The 20,588-nt window shown below is 40.9% G+C and overlaps 1 protein-coding gene across 2 annotated transcripts in view; it reads right to left on the reverse strand.

The window, feature by feature from the left end:
- LOC145443257 (uncharacterized) overlaps window positions 1-20,588 on the reverse strand; it is a 36,263-nt gene that overhangs the window by 2,961 nt on the left and 12,714 nt on the right. For both annotated transcript variants that reach the window (XM_080321247.1, XM_080321246.1), the window contains exons 8-15: window positions 17,514-17,632; window positions 13,432-13,608; window positions 13,208-13,349; window positions 12,674-12,831; window positions 8,796-8,956; window positions 8,315-8,524; window positions 7,672-7,786; window positions 239-340 (exon numbers count right to left, since the gene is read on the reverse strand). In XM_080321247.1, coding sequence (XP_080177373.1) covers window positions 239-340; window positions 7,672-7,786; window positions 8,315-8,524; window positions 8,796-8,956; window positions 12,674-12,831; window positions 13,208-13,349; window positions 13,432-13,608; window positions 17,514-17,632 — 1,184 coding nt within the window. The remainder of the gene's footprint in view (window positions 1-238; window positions 341-7,671; window positions 7,787-8,314; window positions 8,525-8,795; window positions 8,957-12,673; window positions 12,832-13,207; window positions 13,350-13,431; window positions 13,609-17,513; window positions 17,633-20,588) is intronic.

A 20,588-nucleotide genomic window follows, 5' to 3' on the forward strand; every position in this document is an offset into this window, starting at 1 on the left:
ATTCCAGTAGTTGCAATTCAGCAAAGAAAAAATGTTCAATGTCATTCACTTGATCGTGTTACACCCATATATATATATAATAAGTTATACTATAGTTATACTACCTATATATATTATATATGAGTCAACTTTATATTAAGTTCTGATATATCTTGACGATATCATCCTCAATTTTGTTCATGAAACCCAGACTCCGTCTAGTTGCCCAGGTCTGCAAACGCAATTTTGTTTTGCCCACTGGATATCGCTGTGCTTGCTGATGACGTTGACGCAAACGCTGTTGTGGCGCGCGTTGTTGCCCACTCACTGCTACAAACCCCTCCGTTTACACGTTTCATATCTGTAGAAGACAAATAGATAATAACGGTCTTCTGAGAGCCCGTGTGATTCGAACGAATTATTCACCGTGTTTGTTGATAACGTCCTTGCAGGAGTAGGCCTACTCTCGTACAAGAAGACAGTGAAGCGCATTAGGCAGTAGCCTAACGTAGGGTTACCATATTTTGGGATCCGAAATGTAGGACACATTTTATAAATCGCAAAATTTAGATTACCAGAGTAGAAAATTCCAGTGTTACTCTCGAAAGATCCGCTAGGGGCTAGACCATTCACATTACTGATTTCGCGTCATATGGCTGCTTGCTGCTCATTTGCTGTCAAAGCTGTATTGGCGTACAAATTCCCAAAAGGAGGAAAATTGGCGTCCTCGTAGGACATATTCGGTTTCCTCAGAAAGGAACATATGGTAACCCTACAGTCACTTTACTAAATCAGTTTCATGCCATTTCATATGTGAAGAGCTGGAACGGGGTGTATAAAGGACATCTTTAATCTCATTTAACTGGGCGTCTGTATTTGGGTGCATGCGCTGGCACTCGCCGATGATATGTCCCCACTATTCCTTAACGTGTTAAACTGGCGACGGGATCCGTTTTGTACTGTTACCATGCGTCCTGTAGGAGGATTCGTCCTCATTTTTCAAGAAATGAAAAATGTCCTCGGATGACGCCGAAATGTATCCTTCCTTATAGCTTTGACAGCCAGGCGATCGTGCAGGAAGAACTGAAAATGGCCATGAATGACGGGGAATTTGGATTTGACTACAAGGACGACTAACAAATTAACCTAGAGCGGTTCGTCTGGAAGTCGATTTGGGAAAGAGAGCTGTTTTATATTTTATTATATATTTTATTATATTATATACATTTTATTTTAGTCAACACAACCGTATTTCCAGTCAAAATATTCAAATGAACCGTATTTTCGTCCGATTTTATACCTTTTTCGATTTGTAAAAAGTGTTCTCTTTTCCGTATCTCAAAATATAGTAACCCTGCCGTTTTGGGCACAGAACATTGCAAGTTTAGTACTGGCGACGTGATACTGTGGACGGTCTGCATGTAATCTATCATGAATATATAATCGATAATGTAAAGTCAATTCCGAATTTTTGCCTGGTTCCCATATAGCTTTTACACTTGTATTCCAAATCATTTCGAATTTTACTGAATTTTCAATCTGGCCGACCGCAATTTGTAGCCTATACGGATGGTTCATCTTCATAACACATGGTACAAGGGCTGGGACAAGGATGTAATATTTGAATCGGTATAATTGGCGGTGATTTCATTTTTATCCGCTCAAGGACACGTAATGTACAATGCGATGTGATGGACAGAAGAATGTCGATACAACCATCTCGGCTAGTGACGCAGGAGACTGAGAGGAACCCAGACAAACTTCAGATACTTCGAAATGCGCTACTGCTGAGACTCGGGCGTGGATTTGGAGCAGTGATTCTAAAAGTGAGCGCCAGCTCCCCTCCCAATAGGGCATTCACGAGCGTGAAGGGGCGTTGGACATTAAATGGGCGATCGGGGGAGGGGGCACTGGCTATGAATTGGGCTGTAGGAGGGGCGTTGAGAAAAATGCGGGTTGTGAATATTTAGAAGGATACTTCTGCGTAGAGTTCAAACGATTGATGAATGCGCACTGCGCAGTATGCCAAATCAATTTAGTCAAGGCAGTAAGTATCAGCAGCAAGTATATCAGCTGTATCAGCGGTGATGGCCAGGTGTTATATGAGTGGTACTTTTTGAGATGGGGAATATTGGTCTATACTTCATCATCGCACAAATCATCTTGTTGCCTTGCTACATGCGTCCTGAATCTAGTTTACTCCTGACATTGCTCGCAATGCGACAATAGGCGTGTTTGCATAATTACTGTAGGAGACGATACCCTTGTATTCTGATACCTGACTATTTCGCATCCCAGACGTAGTCTTGACGTGATACTATTTATGAAGACTTTAACGAAGTATATTGGTATAACGCCATTTTAATAATATTCAATAAGGAGTTGGTAGGAATGATTGCTGTTCCCGCTGGACGGGTTAACTCGATGATACCTGATTGATATCAGAGTGATACACTGATACACTATACTGATACAGCTGCTACTTGAGTGATACCTGACTATTTCGCGCATGCCAGACGCAGTCTAGACCAGTGCTCTTCAACCTTTTTCGGAGTGGTACACCCTTTTAACGTTTGCTCAAAACTCGTACACCCCTGTTCATTAGTGGTCTTCAAAAATGACTTTTTTTCTCAAATCGTACTGGCTACTTGATAAAATTGTTAGGTTATACCTAATTTAAGCCTACACACCAAATTTGGTTCGATTCCAACCAGTAGCCGCATTGCTACGGGAAAAATAAATAACGAAAAATTTGAAATTTTTCTGTTCCCCCGATGAAAGTATTATGTTGTCTATAAAAACGATGTTCTTCAAATTTGGTTCAATTCCAACCAGTAGAAGCGGAGTTATTGCCGTCAAAAATTTGGATTTGAATAAAATAGTATTTGGTCACAGAGTCTATTCGCCGCCAGTTAGGCCGCCTGTCACGCAAATTGGAATTTATTTCGTGTCAGCCCCAAAACAGCATGACATTACGAACGATAATCAACCTAAATGTAACAGTATTGGGGAGAGAATAGGTAAAGCTGCTGCTGCAGAAGCGGTAATTCAGATCAGCGATGATAGCAGGCGCACCAGCCTACTGCGTATCAGGCCTGCCCCACACCACACACAGTCGACAGAAGCACATGGGCTGCATGAGATGTCAGTAACCTCAGATCCTATGTCGCTATACACAGTCTATTCTCGCTAATTTGCATCACTAGTAACAAAATATTAAATTACAAATGTATGGCGAAATATTGGACATAACATCGGCATTTTAAAACAAAAGGGTATCGATTTCATCATGGATGCTGTTTCGACCCTGGCTGGCTACGTCACTTTTTTATTTTCATTGCGGTATTTATTAGCGTCAGGTATGAAGTACCGATTCAAGAAGTCTGAGCTATCGCGGCGGTTTACTCAAAAATCACTAAAAGACAAATGACTAGCTGAACACATGTTTGTTAACTGCATACTTTCCAACACCAAACGGAGCCATTGGTCTATTGCCGACGGCTAAATGATTACGGGAGATTTGTGCTTATGACATCACAATCGAACGGTGTACAGTATTACACTTGAGATAACATCGTACCATGCTCACAGGGCCGTAACAGCACTTCGTCAGCTCCCCCCCCCCAAATCGTTGGCCTAGCGCCCCCATGGGGTGATAAACCTAAGTTATGGGGGGCTTCGCCCCCCAGACCCCCCCTTGGCTATCCGCTTTTTGACGCTATTTCACATCTCCACTGGGTGTACGTTATTTGAGACCGCTTTTCCCGCCTAGACGCGCGAAGCGCGAATAATTTCAGTAATTCAAGAATGTAATCGGGCAATATGATCGGGAATTACATATATATTGCTATCAATTTTGATCCTCTCTCTGCGCACGTAATCAGATTTACCGGTAGAGCTGAGCGAAGTCTGTTTTAAAATTGTAGGACATCCCAATAATAATTAGACATCTTTGGGCGTATACCCGTTGGCAGGAACTAAACAGCACTTCGTCAGCCCCGCCCCCCCAGAATAACTTGGGTTTTGGGTTCTCATTAGGTGATAAACCGACCCCTCATCACAGTGTTCGCTTTTGTCGAGACATTTGCTGCGCTGTTTAGTGTGCCAGCTCGAAGCGCGAAAATTTTCGATAATTCATGATACAATCGGCCAATAAGATTGCATTGCATATATATTGCTATCAATATCTTGTCCTCTCTGCTCATGTTATCAGATTTACCGGAAACTGTAGGGCCCATAAATAATAATTAAACATTTTCGGGTGGGCGGACCCGTTGGTATGACTTCGTTACATAATTTTATTTCGTGACCTCCTGTCTGCTATATCAAAAATATAAAATTGCTCTAACGTACTAAACTAAAAGACGCACACGATTTCAAATTGGTATTTCTTCACTGGCATATATTTTTTCTTGCTGGATGGTATTTGTCTTCTGAGGTTCAGATTGCCAAGACAGGAACATATGGCGCCAGTCATTTAGGCGCCTATGGACAATTTAACCTATTATTTGGTATATATAACGAAGTTTTCGGTCTGCGTAAGGGCAGTCCGTTTCGGCCAAGCTTTTCGCGCTGCCGATCGTTCTGGCACACTTCTTGGAGTCGCATGTAATAAGTACTAAATCATTATATATCTTGGTGCGTGGTGACGTGTTAATGGCCAACGCCGATATGTCCATTTCTATAAATGTTGCGTGTTTTTTCTTGGGGTTAGAGTACCAAATAATGAACATAATTGGCAACTTCAAATCGCGCGCAGCGCGAAAAATTTTGGAAAAAGTTGAATAAATTTTAAAAAAATACGCTATAATTTATGTTAATTCACGAAATAATTTGGGGCCCCCTTCGAGCTCACCCCCCAATTGGGGGGTTTGGGGTGTGGCAGTTACGGTGCTGCATGCTCATTAACCTGTGCGTCAACCTGTCCTGACCCATAAACCTGCCTTTGTGATAGCTAGCCATCGGCTCATTGTAATTCGGATCTGGTACATCCCTGTACACCCCATCCGAGTGGTACACCCTTTGCAAATTCTGGTACACCCTAGGGTGTACGACCACCCCGGTTGAAGAGCACTGGAGACGCGATACTCATCATTTAGAGCAGTGGTTCCCAACGTGGGCGATATCGCCTCCCAGGGGCCGATTTGGCGATCTAGGGGGGCGAAGATAACAAAGGGGGCGATAGGGGGGCGAAAACGGACGAAGGGGGCGATAGGGGGGCGAAAACGTTGGAACGTTCAGTCAAATATGATTCATTATATGCTTGGTTTATTGCGCAGTTCAATTTATATGAGATCGATGTTGATAGGAAAGTGGCTCAATACTTGACCCATTCCAGCCTGCGATACCTGAAATGGATTTCAAGTTACGTAAATTTGCCTCATATTACAACTATTTTTCATTTGTTTACGAACTGTCTCAACCTCGTACCGTCGGGTTGTTGGCGTGCGTTTATTCTCGATGGATATACAGCAGTTGTTACATCATAATCAAATATCAGCTGTTTCTGCGTGAGCCACCATGCACGAACACTTTCTGTCAAAACTGCTAATTAGTGTGTCATTGCGAAGTATCCAGTGTTGCCAATTGGCGCATATTTGGACCAAATTTTGGAATATTGGTACATTTTCACGTTAGTTGGCAAAATAATTTCGAATCTAGCACGTTGGCACTATTTTTGCTCGTTCGATTTTCTTCAAATATCACTATGAAAATTTGTTTTCAGCATTTTAGATAAGTAGCAAGTGGTCCTTACCCGCGCACCCAATGAAATATTGAGGTTGTTTTACATAATTTAGACCTGCAGTAGGCATACTAGGGTATTACGTCCTATAAATCGATGTCCTATATTACATCGATATTATAGGTCCTGAGTCACTTTATCTGCTACTCACTGCAAAAGCCGATTTGTTATGCAAGTCATTTAGGCTACCAGACATCCTCTAGTTGGGATTTATGAGCCCGCCCCGAGTCTAAATACTGAAGATGTCTATATAATTCGTGATGTAACTATGCAAGCTGATATATTGAAAAACTTGCTGGTTCGTTTTCGTGCCGATTTGGTTGCAGAATTGTTGACGTCAGTAAATGTAACTTGACGACCTTATGCACACGGAAATTAATTCCACGAAAGTGTAGCCTACTTTCTGGCAGCGTAATTTTGCATCGTAATTTAAGCGTAATTGAACCATTGAAACTGATCAACACGTAAAGACATCTCAAACGATTAAGATAATTTGGTTATATTTCAGTCAGTTTGGCATTGTGTTATGACATATTTGACTCCCAGAGCCTTCCCGCAATTGGCATTCCTATTTATGACATATAAAGCAGGCGAAACAGTTGATTCTCAATCACCAATGTAGTTTTAATTGGTTTACTTTTTAGACGTACACAATAGCATTGCTTCTTGCAGAAGCCATAAGCCATTTTTTATCGCCTACTAGTAACTCCAATGATTGCCAAGACATTGATAACCCTGTGCGGTTAGATTTGTGGAGGACAGTATGTTGTTATGATACCGAATAGTACAGTAATGGCCATCTAACTTATCGTCGAACGTTAAAGTCGCTGTCGCCGTCTGTGCGCACTCGCCAACTCACAGCACGATCCCTTGGACAGCAGTGCGTTACGACTAAAAAAAGGTCATCACTTTGATTGGACTGCGGAATTAACCGTTAATTTTGTGGTGTTGACTAAAAAAGGTCACCACTTCGGCTTTTTTGTGCGCAGCTTAGATTTTCTGTGTGCGGAGACCGTGTTAGCACTGTGCAATTGCGCACGCTCGCAGCTTAGAGGGAAGAGTGGTCACGATATGTTAATAGAACTCGGATTTGCGTCGCCTTGTTATAGGGGGGCGATGAAAATGTTTCGAGCGTGATACGGGGGCGATGAGTCGAAAAAGGTTGGGAACCACTGATTTAGAGTGATACCTGAGTGATACATCTGATACTTGAGCGACACAACTGATACAGCTGACACCTGAATGATACAGCTGATACTTGAGTGATACCTGACTATATTTCGCGTACCCCAGACGCGTATGATACAGCTGTATATCCACACGGCCCTTTCAGTGATGTGACAAAGCTTCTGACGCACGCTGAAACCGACTTGACATAGCGGGGCATGGAGAGAGAGAGATATGATATTCTTTTTCACCTGCATCCATCAAGATGCTTTGACCACGGAGTTGCGATACGGCCCCATGAGGTCATCTAGTCTGCGCCCCCGTTTTTTTTCTCCTCCATGCTATCCGTGATTGCTGAGCGCCTAGCAGGATAGCTGCGGATACCAATTTTCGAGTCTTTGGTATGACCCGGCCGTGGATCGAAACCACGACCTACCGCTCGAGTAGCCGGACGCATAACCATTATACTATCTCGCTCGGTTAGAGGTTTTAGATCATTCCATTCAACATTGAACCAGGTATAATGAGAATGATGACATTACACCACCCGCATCTACTCATTATTAGTTGTAATAAATCAGAATCATTTTAGTTTCATTATTTAGGTATGTTTTTTTTTTGTGTTTGTGTGTGTGTGGGGGGGGGGTGGTAGGGTCGGGGCCGGCACTTTTGTGACAGCTCAGGGAAGCGCCAGCTCAAACAAGTTTCGGGAAACACTTATCTATAGCATCAATGGCGGTGGATTTGCAAACATTTATAATCTAAAAATAATTGATAGCTACCTTGAGTGAGCACTGACAGAATTAGACGATTGTGCTTTAAATAGGAGTTTCTACTTCGAAGCTCCGTAAGCTTCATGAAGTTATTGCTCCATCCAAAGAGTAGAAGCTGATTTACCTAAAAGAACACAGTAGATTTGATAATGCTTGGACAAGAAATATTCGCAAAAGATTTTGTAAGCTTAATACGTATGTAGAATTGTCTTGACACAAAAAGCTATGTAAAGTCGGTCAATTCACAGCTACATGCGAGGAATATTAACAAAAATATACATAGCCGTCTTTGGAACATTCGTTCTGTCGCAGGGATTCTGTAATATATGGATCATGGATATTTGCCGAAATATTGGCCGCTCAGTTGACTCAACGTGAGACCAAATCGGTATCGTGGATACACGGGGCCAACATGTAGCCTACCACCTTTTTTGATATATCTCCATCAGAATTGGTGTATTTAACTCATTTTCACCCTTTGAGAGGGTGTGAAAGCACGATTTGGTACCAGAATGCTGATTACCTGATTTACACCGTGGGCTAGGATGAAAATCAATGAAATGCGCCATTTTCGTTTACAGTGAAGCAAGCACTCAGATATTTGATTTTGCCGTGCCCTACTCCAATCAGCTCACCACATATCTATGCTTACCGGCCGTTCCCAGAGACCGTCACCGTCTGGAACAGTCAATAATTCTCTGTGGGCGTTCATCGCGTATAAGGGATCCGTCTGGTCAATCACTGATATTTGTACGTACACATCACAGAAAGGCCAATTCAAACTATCGTCTTCGTCACCGGGATACAATTGAAAGTACACGGTCATGTAATCTTCTGTCGGCGAACGACCATTTGGATATATCTGTGATCACAGGATCGCGGTTATACCGTAACAATATGAACGGGGATCAATTTGATCCAAAGGCCTTTACTGTGTATCAATTTTTATTAAATAAAAATCTTTATGCCTGTATTTCTCGATTCAAAACTATAATTCAATCGTTGTACGTATGGTTTGGATACGTGCATCAACAGAATGATTTATCGCATTCGCCATTTATCGCTGCATCCGCTTATGTAATTTTGTCTTTCCTTGCACAAACATATATAGAAAAGTTATAGGTGGGTCGCACCTCAAGACGAAAACTGTATCCTTGGGAGGTTTTCAATACTGGCGTGAAAAAAGAGTCGCCGGTTGCATATTGCGAAACATTGTGTTCGACATGGTAGGCATCGTCGCACGGTTTGTCTTGGATGCTGACTTCATCAATTGCTATTGCTGCGGCAATGCCTTCTGCAAGTAAAACTGTACTTGATTATGTTGAAAATGATGATTTTCATAATGCTTGAAACGTTGATACCCTGTTTTAAATATTGTTATCTACTATATTAGTGTTTAAAGTGTTCAGGAACTTTGATTAATTCACTAGCAGTGCCGTGATTTTTCCGGGTATAATTTCTTGCTATTGCGCTCTCCGGTCCACTCGTGTGTAGTATCGAGATGGTCGTCTGCTGATGAACAGGTAGATGCTGTGAAAATTCTGCTATCTTTGTTAATTGTAAGGTTATCATATTTTGGAAATCTGAAAAGAGGACACTTTTCATAATTTTCAGACGTGCAATACCGGAGGAAAATCCTGAAAAAATGGTCAAATCCTGAAAAAGGGACAACTTTTCGTCCTAGCTCCCGAAATACCCGCCGGAGAGTTACTTCAGTGCTGATTTACTGTATCTCAGTCGAATTTTGTCCTATATTTAACCAAATTTCTCAAAAGATAGGACAAAATCTCAAAAAAGAGGACATTTGGGCATCCTCCAAGGACACTTTAAAAAAAAAGGACAAATCGGGAGGACGTATGCGGACCCTAGTCAATTGTCAAATACCGGATGGAGTCTCAAGCCGCAGGTGAAACGGTGTAGATTTAGAACTTCATCAGATTCCTCATTGTAAAATTTGTGTAGGCCTATGTGGAATCGTTATTATGCAGTGTTCACTATTCTCCAGACGTAATGTGATGTAACGCCTTGAAGTATAATGTGGAAGACCTCCTAATCTAGTCGATGTAAAGAGATTCACAATAGTTTTCAGACAGCTTTATTTCCGCGTCCTCACGGCAGCAAGTTCAGACAAGAAGGGCATGCATTGTTATAGGTCCACCAAGTGTCCATTTAACGGAGTCGGAGCTAGACACTTGGCGGCCCTAGAAATAACAGTACCATCACAATAGTAACTAACAATCATCACATACACCCATAATGGGTGGGCTGTCACATAATAGGGTCACCATATGTCCTGCATTAGGAGGATTTTTCCTCCTTTTTCACGAAATCGAAAATGTCCTCCGATGACGCCTGAATGTCCTCTTTTTGGGAAATTCGTCCTCCTTCTTTACTGCTTTGACAGATAGGCTAATGGACAGGCACAACAACAAAAAACGCCATAAATGACGCGAAATACGTAATTCGGACCGTTCGAGCTGGTCATCTGATGATTTCATCCGGCCCGCGCAGCAATTTTGAGTAACTTGAAAAATGCGTGTACTTTCCAACACATTACTAACGGTAAATATTGAGATTTTTAGTTGAGATCTTTAGTAAGAAATGTAGTAACGAAAATAACCACCAAGACAACAAATGTTGACTGTGTTCACGCGCCACATCATAACCACTTGACAGCGGTGTTATGGTTTCTAGTCACCATTGGAAGAAAGTCGCTGACATAGACCGACTTTCGAGAAGAGTAAAAGGAGCATATGGAGTTCAGAGTTTTATGGGGAAATGGACCCAAAACTAGTTACTGTCAGAAGCGAAAACGCTAATGCGAAACTGTTATACGCAAGGTACCTGAAGAATATAATACCTGCACAGGTATATAATTCAAAAATATGTAGTCGCACTGATCCATCACTTCTGACTTAAATGGTCTACGACAGTGCTTCCCAATCTTTTTCGTCTCGTGCCCCCCTTGGCCGATATCTGAGCTATAATCCCCCCCCCCTATGAAAAAGTTGCCTGTGACGCGCAACCATTTGTTGACTGAGCAATTAATGGCCAAACATATTCAGATATGTCCGAACTATGGCGAATGCGGACTCACTAAACTTTGGTAAAGTGCAGTCAAATTTGACCTGTTTCTGACCGGTCGGGTATAGCCGCTGACGAAAAATAAATCACCAAGTCCGCTTGCTATGGACTTTAGTTGAATCGATGAATTTGGTGCGGTATGTTTTTCACGTTAGCTCATATGTTGGCCTAAAAAGTTAAACAATTTCACTAGCGGTCTTGTGCTGAATTCGGCTTGACGTTTTCCTGCTCAGTAGCAATTTGGTCGAGAGGCTGTCGCGGCCTCAACGAAATCGTCTCGTGAGCCCCACTTTATCAGGGGGTGTAATATATACGGAAGGCATTTGAGCATACACCTTGCTGGAAATCCGCCAAAGAAACACACAATTGTAAAAAACTGATTTCTACTTAACAGTTCTATACCATAAAAATCTAAAAACCTTGTGAACCCAGTGTGTCTTCCGATACAATGCCAAAGCCAGATTTCCCCTAAAAAAATTAAGCAAGATTCCCCCCTAAAAATTTCAAAATACCCCCCAAGGGGGAATTCCCCCCCGGTTGGGAACCACTGGTCTGCGAACTCGAAAGAAACCTGAATCGCGACATAATAATATGAAGCAAATTTCAAAATGTTCGCGTTTACAGTTAAATATTTTATATTCCTCACAACGCGTACCTTGGGTTGACGCCAGTATACCACTAAAACAAAGGGAGCATAGAAATATACATCATCGTTATAAGCGCCACTGTTGTATCGGTTTTTAGCAGCATTCTGCCGCCCAATCAAGTTATTATTGCCTATTCCATCGTTTGCGAATCAAGGTGCAGCTAGAATGGAACCGCTATGATCCGTAACGTATTATAATCTAATATACTACTGCGTCGAACAGGCTTGATAACAAAGTATTCAAAAGAAAAACAAGGTCATGGATTTTGAGGTAATCGTTTGTAATCAATTGACACGTGCGGCCCGCGAGCGATCTGAAGTTTTGAATCCGGCCCGCGACGTCAGTTGACACGGTGTCCGGTCAATACCGAGAATGCTATTACCGAGAATGCTATTACCGAGAAGGACAATACCGAGAATGGACATTACCGAGAAGGTCAATACCGAGAATGGACATTACCGAGAATGGACAATACCGTGAATGAACATTACCGAGAATGGAGACCACCGAGAATGGACATTACCGAGAATGCAATATATGTAATGCAGGCATGTTATGCATATGAACAGGTCGTGTGTGTGCATCACGGCGTTGCTACATTCGGTATCGATTCTCAGGTATAAATTTCTCGACAACGTCCGTTACATTAAGCTAGATTCTTGGCATTGGCCATTCTCGGTAATGTCCATTCTCGGTAATGTCCGTTCTCGGTAATGTCCATTCTCGGTAATGTCCGTTCTCGGTAATGTCCATTCTCGGTAATGTCCCTTATCGGTAATAGCATTCTCGGTAATGTCCATCTCGGTAATAGCATTCTCGGTAATAGTATGGAGCCGTTGACACCCCTGCCCTAGAGTATATATAGTTTCAGTGGCTCTCATTCGTGCATATTCTTCGTATTCCTAAATGCGTCAAATGAAAAAACTCTCATGTTGAGCATATTAATTATGAATGAATGAATGACAGATTTGCGCTAGGGTTGTCATATGTCCGGATTTCCCAAGACATGCCAGGGATTTGAGGTCGAAATCTGTGCCATGCAAACGCACTTAAATAACGGGAACTCTTCAAAGTTACCAGTTTTTCTTCCTTTTTTTCTAATCATATCTTCGGAAACGTATTAAAGCTCTCATAAATTTTATACTTCTACTTGAAATATATTTGATATAGCTTGAATCTCTCTACCTATACTTAAGTGGAAAATCTGGGTGATTTTTCCACTTTCAATATGGTAAATCTAATTTACATATAGACCTACCACGAGAAGCCAATTTCCTCACCATGCGCAATCGAAAATATAATCCTGTATGAGGCCGGTGCTTCAATTGTCATTCTCTCGTATATCCATTTGGAGTCTGTACTCGCCGAGCTCACTGTTTTAAGAAGCCTGGTTTCTATTATCTCTCCGGTAGAGTCGTCCATCGTCGCCAAGCTGACACTAGATGGTAAAAATTTAACATCTTCGATTGGGAATCGGTACTTGAGTCCAGTCGAAAAGTCATTTCGAATCATAATTTCATTTCTAGTGTTAACTCACAGAAAGTACATACAGATGCTCATTTTTACGAATGAAACTTCAGAATTATTCGAAGTCCCACGTTGATATCCAAGTTAAATTTGCGTTTTATGCTACGTTGGATAATCCAACGTAGCATAAAACGCAAATTCGGATCGGTCTCGCATTTTATTTCCTCAAATCCCAAGTCTATATTGATTTCCCGGTAATTTAATTCCTCATTCGGCTTATTGCTAATGTGTGGAACGGATGCGACATGACAAGGGATTCAGCTTTTGAAAAAAATGCAGCAACTCACTTCAAACTTTGAGAGATATTTTCCATATAATGAGAGAAGTGCAGACATTGTTTCGAAGACTTGGAGATGTATCTCATTGACCTAATTTCCGCACGCTGTCCATATTGATCGGAATCGAACGTTCTAACGATCATATAAGCGCCTGCACCAAGTGTTGTGGACAGAAACGGTAATAGAATACGACAGTAAAATTATGATCATATTTGTAACAGGCTTGTATTTACCTCGACCAGTCACACCGTAAGTCGCATCAGTTGCGGGTATTCCATCTGGCAACCCCGTGCTGTTATCTCCAATTTTATGAAACTCCCACAGAATACCGCCGGTACGATCATAATTGGTAAAGCCACAGAGTGCTTCATCTTCGAAGTCGCAGTAGTACGAGTAGAGTAAGGTGTCACCTGCATTGAGAATCATTGCTTTCCTAGATTTATCTTCGATGCCTCTTGTCTAGGGGAAAGGGATACACGGAAGTGAAGGAAGTTGGGTGATGACCAGGGCAAGTTTTTGCTGCACTAGAGTCGTGAGAAAGTTGTACTTGATTTTAATAGAAGTTGCAGTAAAAAGTTGCGTGTATAATTTTTTAGAATTATTAGGGTATGAGATATAGGCCTATTTGAAAAGAAACGTTATATAACCAAACGTTTTACGATTAACAGGGTGCTCCGAGTCACGAGTTAATTCACATTTCTGAAACGCCCAGTCAAGAAAAGTCATTGTTGCAAAGTTACTCGAGTCAAGTCATGACTTGACTCGAGTCATCCAAACACTGGGCAAATCGATCTACTTTTTACAATTTGTATTTTGTAAACTGGAAAATAGTATCTGTGGGTCACACATTGGCTTCATTAGCCAACACCACGGTATCCATTCTGTTATCAGAGATAGGCTAACCATATTTCATGAAGTTTAATGCGTGTCGGAGGCCGGCATATCGTAACGTCGCTCTAAGACAAGCTACATATTTTTGAATTACAATGATGGTTATGTCAAATAGATCAGGGCTCTTCAACTGGGTGTATCGTACACCCTATAGGCCAGACCTGGGCAAAGTGCGACCCGCGGGCTAAATGCGGCCCGCGAAGCTGCTCTGTACGGCCCGCGAAAGGTTGCTTGGAATTCATAATATAAAACTTGCTTTTAGAATGACTAAAACCATAAGCTGTATCAACTGACCAGGAAATTCGTTTACTTTGAAGCCTGTTTATTAATACGTCACGATTACGCTGCCTAGGTATCTCGCGTGCATAATCCAGATTCAAAATAAAGGCAATGTGGCTAAGTGTGAGTTGCAATTAAAGTCACAGGAAATCATTCTCTCCGTATATCTGTTTTCAAACCTTCTTTGTTGCCATTGTCACATTACGCATTATACGGTATGTGTTTCAAATTGTTACGCCATACGTTTCCAAATTTGTAAAACAAGTCAATCAGTGCTCGCGATTACTACATAACTCATCATATCTTTCACCCATAAGAAGTGAACGGGCATGTCGAGAAAAAAGAAAGCCAAAAACTGAAATTCAAAGAAGGCTTAGAGCAGTGGTTCTCAACCGGGGGTCAGCGGACCCCGAGGGGTCGGCGAAGCATTTTCAGGGGGTCCGTGAAACCTCCAAATTTGCAAAATGGTTGATAACCTAATTTGTACTTATTTCAATTAGAGAAATCACGAGACCGTTTCGCTTAATAACTGCAGAAACTTTATAACTCACACAAACAGAATGGCCGTCTGAGATGAAATAGTATACCGTACAAACTCCTTTTACTCTCCAAATTGCCAATAGCCCACTGATATAGGCCTACACATATTGCTGTTTAGAGATGTTTAGTTGGGGTTTTGGAAAAAAGATTTTCTCTTGTGGCACGCATAACCACTATTCCAGAATCGCTGTTAGATAGAAATGATTGCTGGACGTTATTTGTTATCTAAAAATCTGCATTTCAATTTTGATGTCATATATCTTTGTGGAAATGGATTTGCGGCACTCGTTCATAACAAATCGACGGCGCGGATTTTGAAGACACGACCGCGTATTTCAAAACAAATTAGCTACAGAATTCGCTTTGATATAATAAAAGTCTCCCCAATTTCTACATAAATAGTAAGCTATGATGTTATTTTCAAGAATGGACATTTTGCTGCTGTTTAGCACTAGCCTACAATTGATATTCGCACAAGACAGATGACGGTTGCACGATAATAGAGCTAAATTTGAACTAAAACTTTGGGGGTCCGCGGGGATCCGTGATGGTCCAAAAGGGGTCCGTGAATTCATAAATGTTGAGAACCACTGGTTTAGAGCTCCAAATATTTCTATACTGGAGTCAGAGGTAAACCAGTTCTTTTAGTTTTGCCGAGCATGTTGTCGAGATTAAGGATTTAATTAAACTCGGTCATATGACAAAAACACGAAACACTCGGTCAAGGGTAGGCGAATTTCAGAAAAACTGCAAGCTTCAATCAACATCAAGGCTATTTAAGCTGCACACTGCTCGGAATGCAGGGACCAAGACATTAAGCTGTGTACTATCGCATAAACATTTCAGTGCAGTGGTTCTCGAACTGGGGGGCGTGACAGCATCTGAAGGTGGCGCGAAACCGAAGGTAAATGAACTTTTTTTCACGCTCCGCGCGATCTAACCCCAGCTCCCAGCTTATAGTTGTTGCTCTGTGTATTGTCCGACATTGATATTTCAGAATCCTCTCATCGACAGCCATAACCTTCCATGCCATCAAACTATCTGCTGGGATTGCTAGCATTCTGGTTGCGCTTTTAAATATTTTGTGATATCATGAAAAGGGGGCGCGAAATTTTTCACTATCATAAAAGGAGACGTGCTTAAAGAAGTTTGAACCATTGTTTTAGAATCTTAAAATCGAAGAACATGGATAGGAGTCTAAAGATATTTAAAAATGTATCAGGTTTAACATTGTTTCGAATCATGACGGCAAATATAGATTTTTCTAAATAACCGTCGCTTTCTCATTACCTAACATCAACACATTCACTGAGCAGGATTTTAACAACAATGTAATTTAGAAATAAAATTAAAATACGCTGGGGAATATAGCTAGAATTTTTCACTCGTCCCGCCAACGTATTTTCTACTTCTCATTTGGCCCGCGGAGGAAAGTAATTGCCCACCCCTGCCCTAGGGTGTACCAAAATTTTAAAAGGGTGTATCACTCAGATGGGGTGTACTGGGGTGTACCAGATCCGCTTGTAAATTACATTCCTTTTGTGAGGTCGATAAGCAAATGCTTCTCCCCATCATTAGTTATTTTTGGAGTAAAAGAGGATGGAGTTGATATGTGTTCACTGTTCAGCTTGCGATATCTGTCTATCATGATTGTTGAGGAAACCGCTACGATAGCTCAGACAGTTTAAATTAGTACTTCCTGCGAGATGCTTATGAATAGCGCAGTGTACATAATTGCAGGGGCGAAGCCAGGGGCTCGAGTTTGAGAATCACTGTGTCTGGTAACCTCGAGCCCTGATTAGTATTTAGCATTTTCAATACGTTGCAGCCTTGCTCATCCTTATTTCAATAGGCGAGAGGTGGTTAACCCGCTGAGGTACGGGCGCATGCAGCTACGGCTGCATTTAAAACAAACATGTTTAAAATAAGGCCCTTTTTTAAAGTAATGACTTCACGAATATTCAATTGTGACGTCATAGTGGATTGACATTGACAATTGAAAATATATGGTAAAAATACCTCCTTTGACGAAATATCTACGTACTATAGCTGTTGAACCGACTACTTTGAGGTTTTCAACCATCCCATATCGGATACGTCGGCTATAACGGGTGGTAATAGAACATATTTTTGGGACAGTAGTTACACAATTCTGGCTTAAATTTTGTCACTTAAAAAAACTTTTTTTTTAAAGGCCTTTGTTTGAAATACTGTTTAAAACATGTTTCAAACAAAGTGTTTTAAACATCCATTTGTTTTAAATGCAACCCTACAGGCAGCCGTTAAATAATAATTATGCAGCTCTCTACAGATAATTAAATTGGCATGTGTTGGCGGCCACCGAGATGCAATTTTATCTAACGAATTGGTTCTCAAATCTTCAAGAGATTTTAACTAAACTGGAAAATCTTATTCACGCCTAGCGTGATTCAGGATGACTTAGATTTTTCGTTTTAAATATAGTAGTGTAATCTGTGTCCCACTGTACAAAGGCGAACCGCAGACCTGCCTCTGGGAACAAGAACGGTATACGCTTACGTAGCTAGCAGCAACAACGTAGTGATGGCCTCGAGAAATTTACAGATTTATCTAAATGATTTCTCACCGCAATTGTACATTCTGTTGATTTTTGTAGTATCTCCGACGCTGAAGGTGTCAACCTGACCGATCAGGTCCTGAAACGCTGGATTCCTAGTTACCATTGTAAGCGTCGTTCCATCGTTACTGTAATACAGCTATCGTTTTATCTTTGCGCAAGGAATTGGTATCGAAAAATAAACTATAATAATCTGGGAGGGCGCACAGAAATAACTGCCTGATCCGAACTGCGCTTGTGTTTAATTACAAGATTCCTTCGATCATTCTTGCCGCCATTATTTACTCTCTATTCCATTGGTTCCTGCCGGGGTTCCTTGAGGCAGTATTAAGGGTTCCGCTGGCGGTCAAGACACATATGTTTCGTGATATGGCAAGTTTTTCTTGCACTAAAATCGTGAGAAAGTTGTACTCAATTTTAACAAACGTTTTAGCAAAAAGTTGCAGTTATAATTTTTTAGCATTACTATTAGGGTATAGGGGAGACCGGGGACAAATGTAACTAGAGGGAAATGTAACAATCGACCTCACCGCTAGTATGGTGGAGAATTCGGATTGATATTTGGACTGCGCATGCGGTAGTTATATCTCCTAACATAACTGAAGTTACGTTGAGCTACGACGCGCTACCCCGGAATAATTAAAAAAAAAACAATTTATATTAATTTTTATCCAGAACAGAAGAACGTCATTATAGCTTTGACGCCACACAATGCTGTGTCCTAGTTTTGCTACGCTATCATCGGCCCATTTAATCAAGATATTTTAGCTAGGTCGGTTTCGCACCTACGCAAGTGACCGAATGCCCAACCCATTAGGCACGCTGAACAACAGCGGAGATGATGGAAGAATGTGTTTTTTGTACACGTTGAGCTCATGAAGAAGGCACGAAGGGTGATACTGTATTCAGATGCCAAAATGCGATGGGGCGTAGCCTGTTATGATTGCCCCGCATGGGGGGTACAATTGCCCCTGGGTGGGGGGCAATTGTAACATTTGAGCGGTGATTTTCGTGAGCCAAAATTTCCATGATTGATTGCTGATTGAGTTACATTTTCGTTTTTCTATCAACTATCGAGTTAATGGCTCATTATATAAAACTTTGGAAATGAAATTTCCATGAGAAAAACACGCAATTTTAGAAAAGACAGAAAGTGTTACAATTGTCCCCGATCTCCCCTACAAGATGCTCAAAAAGATCCGTTTAAGATTCGCAGGGTGTCTGATTGTTCCGTTTCTTTATTCTGGTCTCAATCGATCATGCATACATTGTTGTGTTCTTTAGGTTTGAAACCTACATGGCAGCATTTCGCTGTCAGCTCCTCTGCAGAGCTGTCAAATTTGGTACTTTCTCTTTTCACTGACAGCCTGTCGAGACTGCCAAAAATTACATTTTTTCCCGGTGCGCAGCAAAAAAATAGCGCAATGCGGACATTATTTTCCGCAAAAAGCTAAACAGTAAAGCGATAACACTGGTCAACACATATTTTTAGGGAGACAAAGTAAGAGTGGTTTTGGGGGATCTGAAGGGCGCTGATTACGAATATGACCTTGGTTTTTGCAAATTGGCTCTAATTTTGGAGATATTCCATGGGCTAGATAAAAAATCGGCTCAGTCGTACTATAAAGTTCAGCAATTCAATCTACTTATTATTTTGACACGCTGAAGACTGTTCTAAATCAAAATACATCAACAGAATTATATTTCGGGGTATTACATTTATCATAATTGGAGACGCGGATATCACTTCAATCATGTATATAAGCATTTACTCAAATACTCAATTAACGTTGCATTAATTTAATCAGTTTTATGTCAACCACCTATTTTAAATTCAAAATAATCAGTTGGAATATAATAATAATAACTTAAAGTAAAATCTGCTCTTGTATTATTTTCGGTTGTAAGTGTAGCTTTTCGAAAGGTTCCAGCTATAGTTTGCCATAACATGTTCGTTGCATCTGCAATGATATCTTTCTTTTGTTGTTTTGATGTATTGGTGTATTGGTGGAACCTTTCCCCTTTCTATTCCCTCTAATCAACAATATTCTCAGAAAATATATCAATATGAACGAACAGATTTAATGCTCATGTTTGCTCCAAGGTTTCCATATGCAGATACCAATTCTCGGACCAACTGTCTGTATTGGGTGCTTTGTAATCTTCCAAAATGTTTTATTTACTACATCCTAGAAGGGTTTCCATTCATTGCGCACCTTTCTTAATGTGAAATTGTTATCCTTAGTCCATATTCGAATCTGAGATCCATCAAACATTCCAGATTTAAGCTTCTCATTTGATATGGATACTAGGTATACCCACTTTGTTGACTTTACGGAAAATTATCCATTTACAAGTGAAACGAGATGAGAAGCATATGAGTATTTTAGACAAGCTTTCCAGGGACAAACCTGATAGTTTTATCAGGGATATCTAGAAACTAGCTCTAGATATCTAGATAGTTCTAGATATCCCTGAGTTTTATACTCCTCTTTCATCTTGGTAGAATGATCAATTGGTACAGGAGAAAATATATTTCCATTGTGCAAACGTACAATTTTTAGGCTTGATAAACTGCTTTTTTAACTAACAAAGTTCTCGCATCAGGTCATGTTATTATTGATCGAATAACTGAGAACGACATTAGTGTTCCTGATAGTCAATTATCTATTCATGCGAAGTATAAAAGTAGAAAAATCCAATATTTACTTTCTACCAAGTGAATTGTTCAAGGGTAAATACGGTGATTTTAGGCTTCTAAGGGGCATAGATATCTTCTTTCTAGAGCCAATTTGGCAAAACTAATGTGATATTCGTAATCAGCAACCTTGAAAACCCCAGAAACGGCTCCTTGATGTTCTGCCATTTTTTTCATTTTGTTGACCAGTGTAATCCATAAAAAAACAAGTCAAATACCACACTCCAAACCCCCTAGGTCGGCATACTTCACCCAACCCATTGCAGCAAAGCTCAGTGTTGGTGACCTTAACAAACCAATAGCCTGAAAAGGTGACGAAGTGATTATGTAATTTCAGGCGGTCTCGCCTGGGCGTCCATCAAATGGGGAAGCACCTCCAATTTAAA

This window comes from Botryllus schlosseri, chromosome 7, assembly GCF_051294905.1.
Source record: "Botryllus schlosseri isolate E-star chromosome 7, Bs_hap1, whole genome shotgun sequence".
Lineage (NCBI taxonomy): Eukaryota > Metazoa > Chordata > Ascidiacea > Stolidobranchia > Styelidae > Botryllus > Botryllus schlosseri.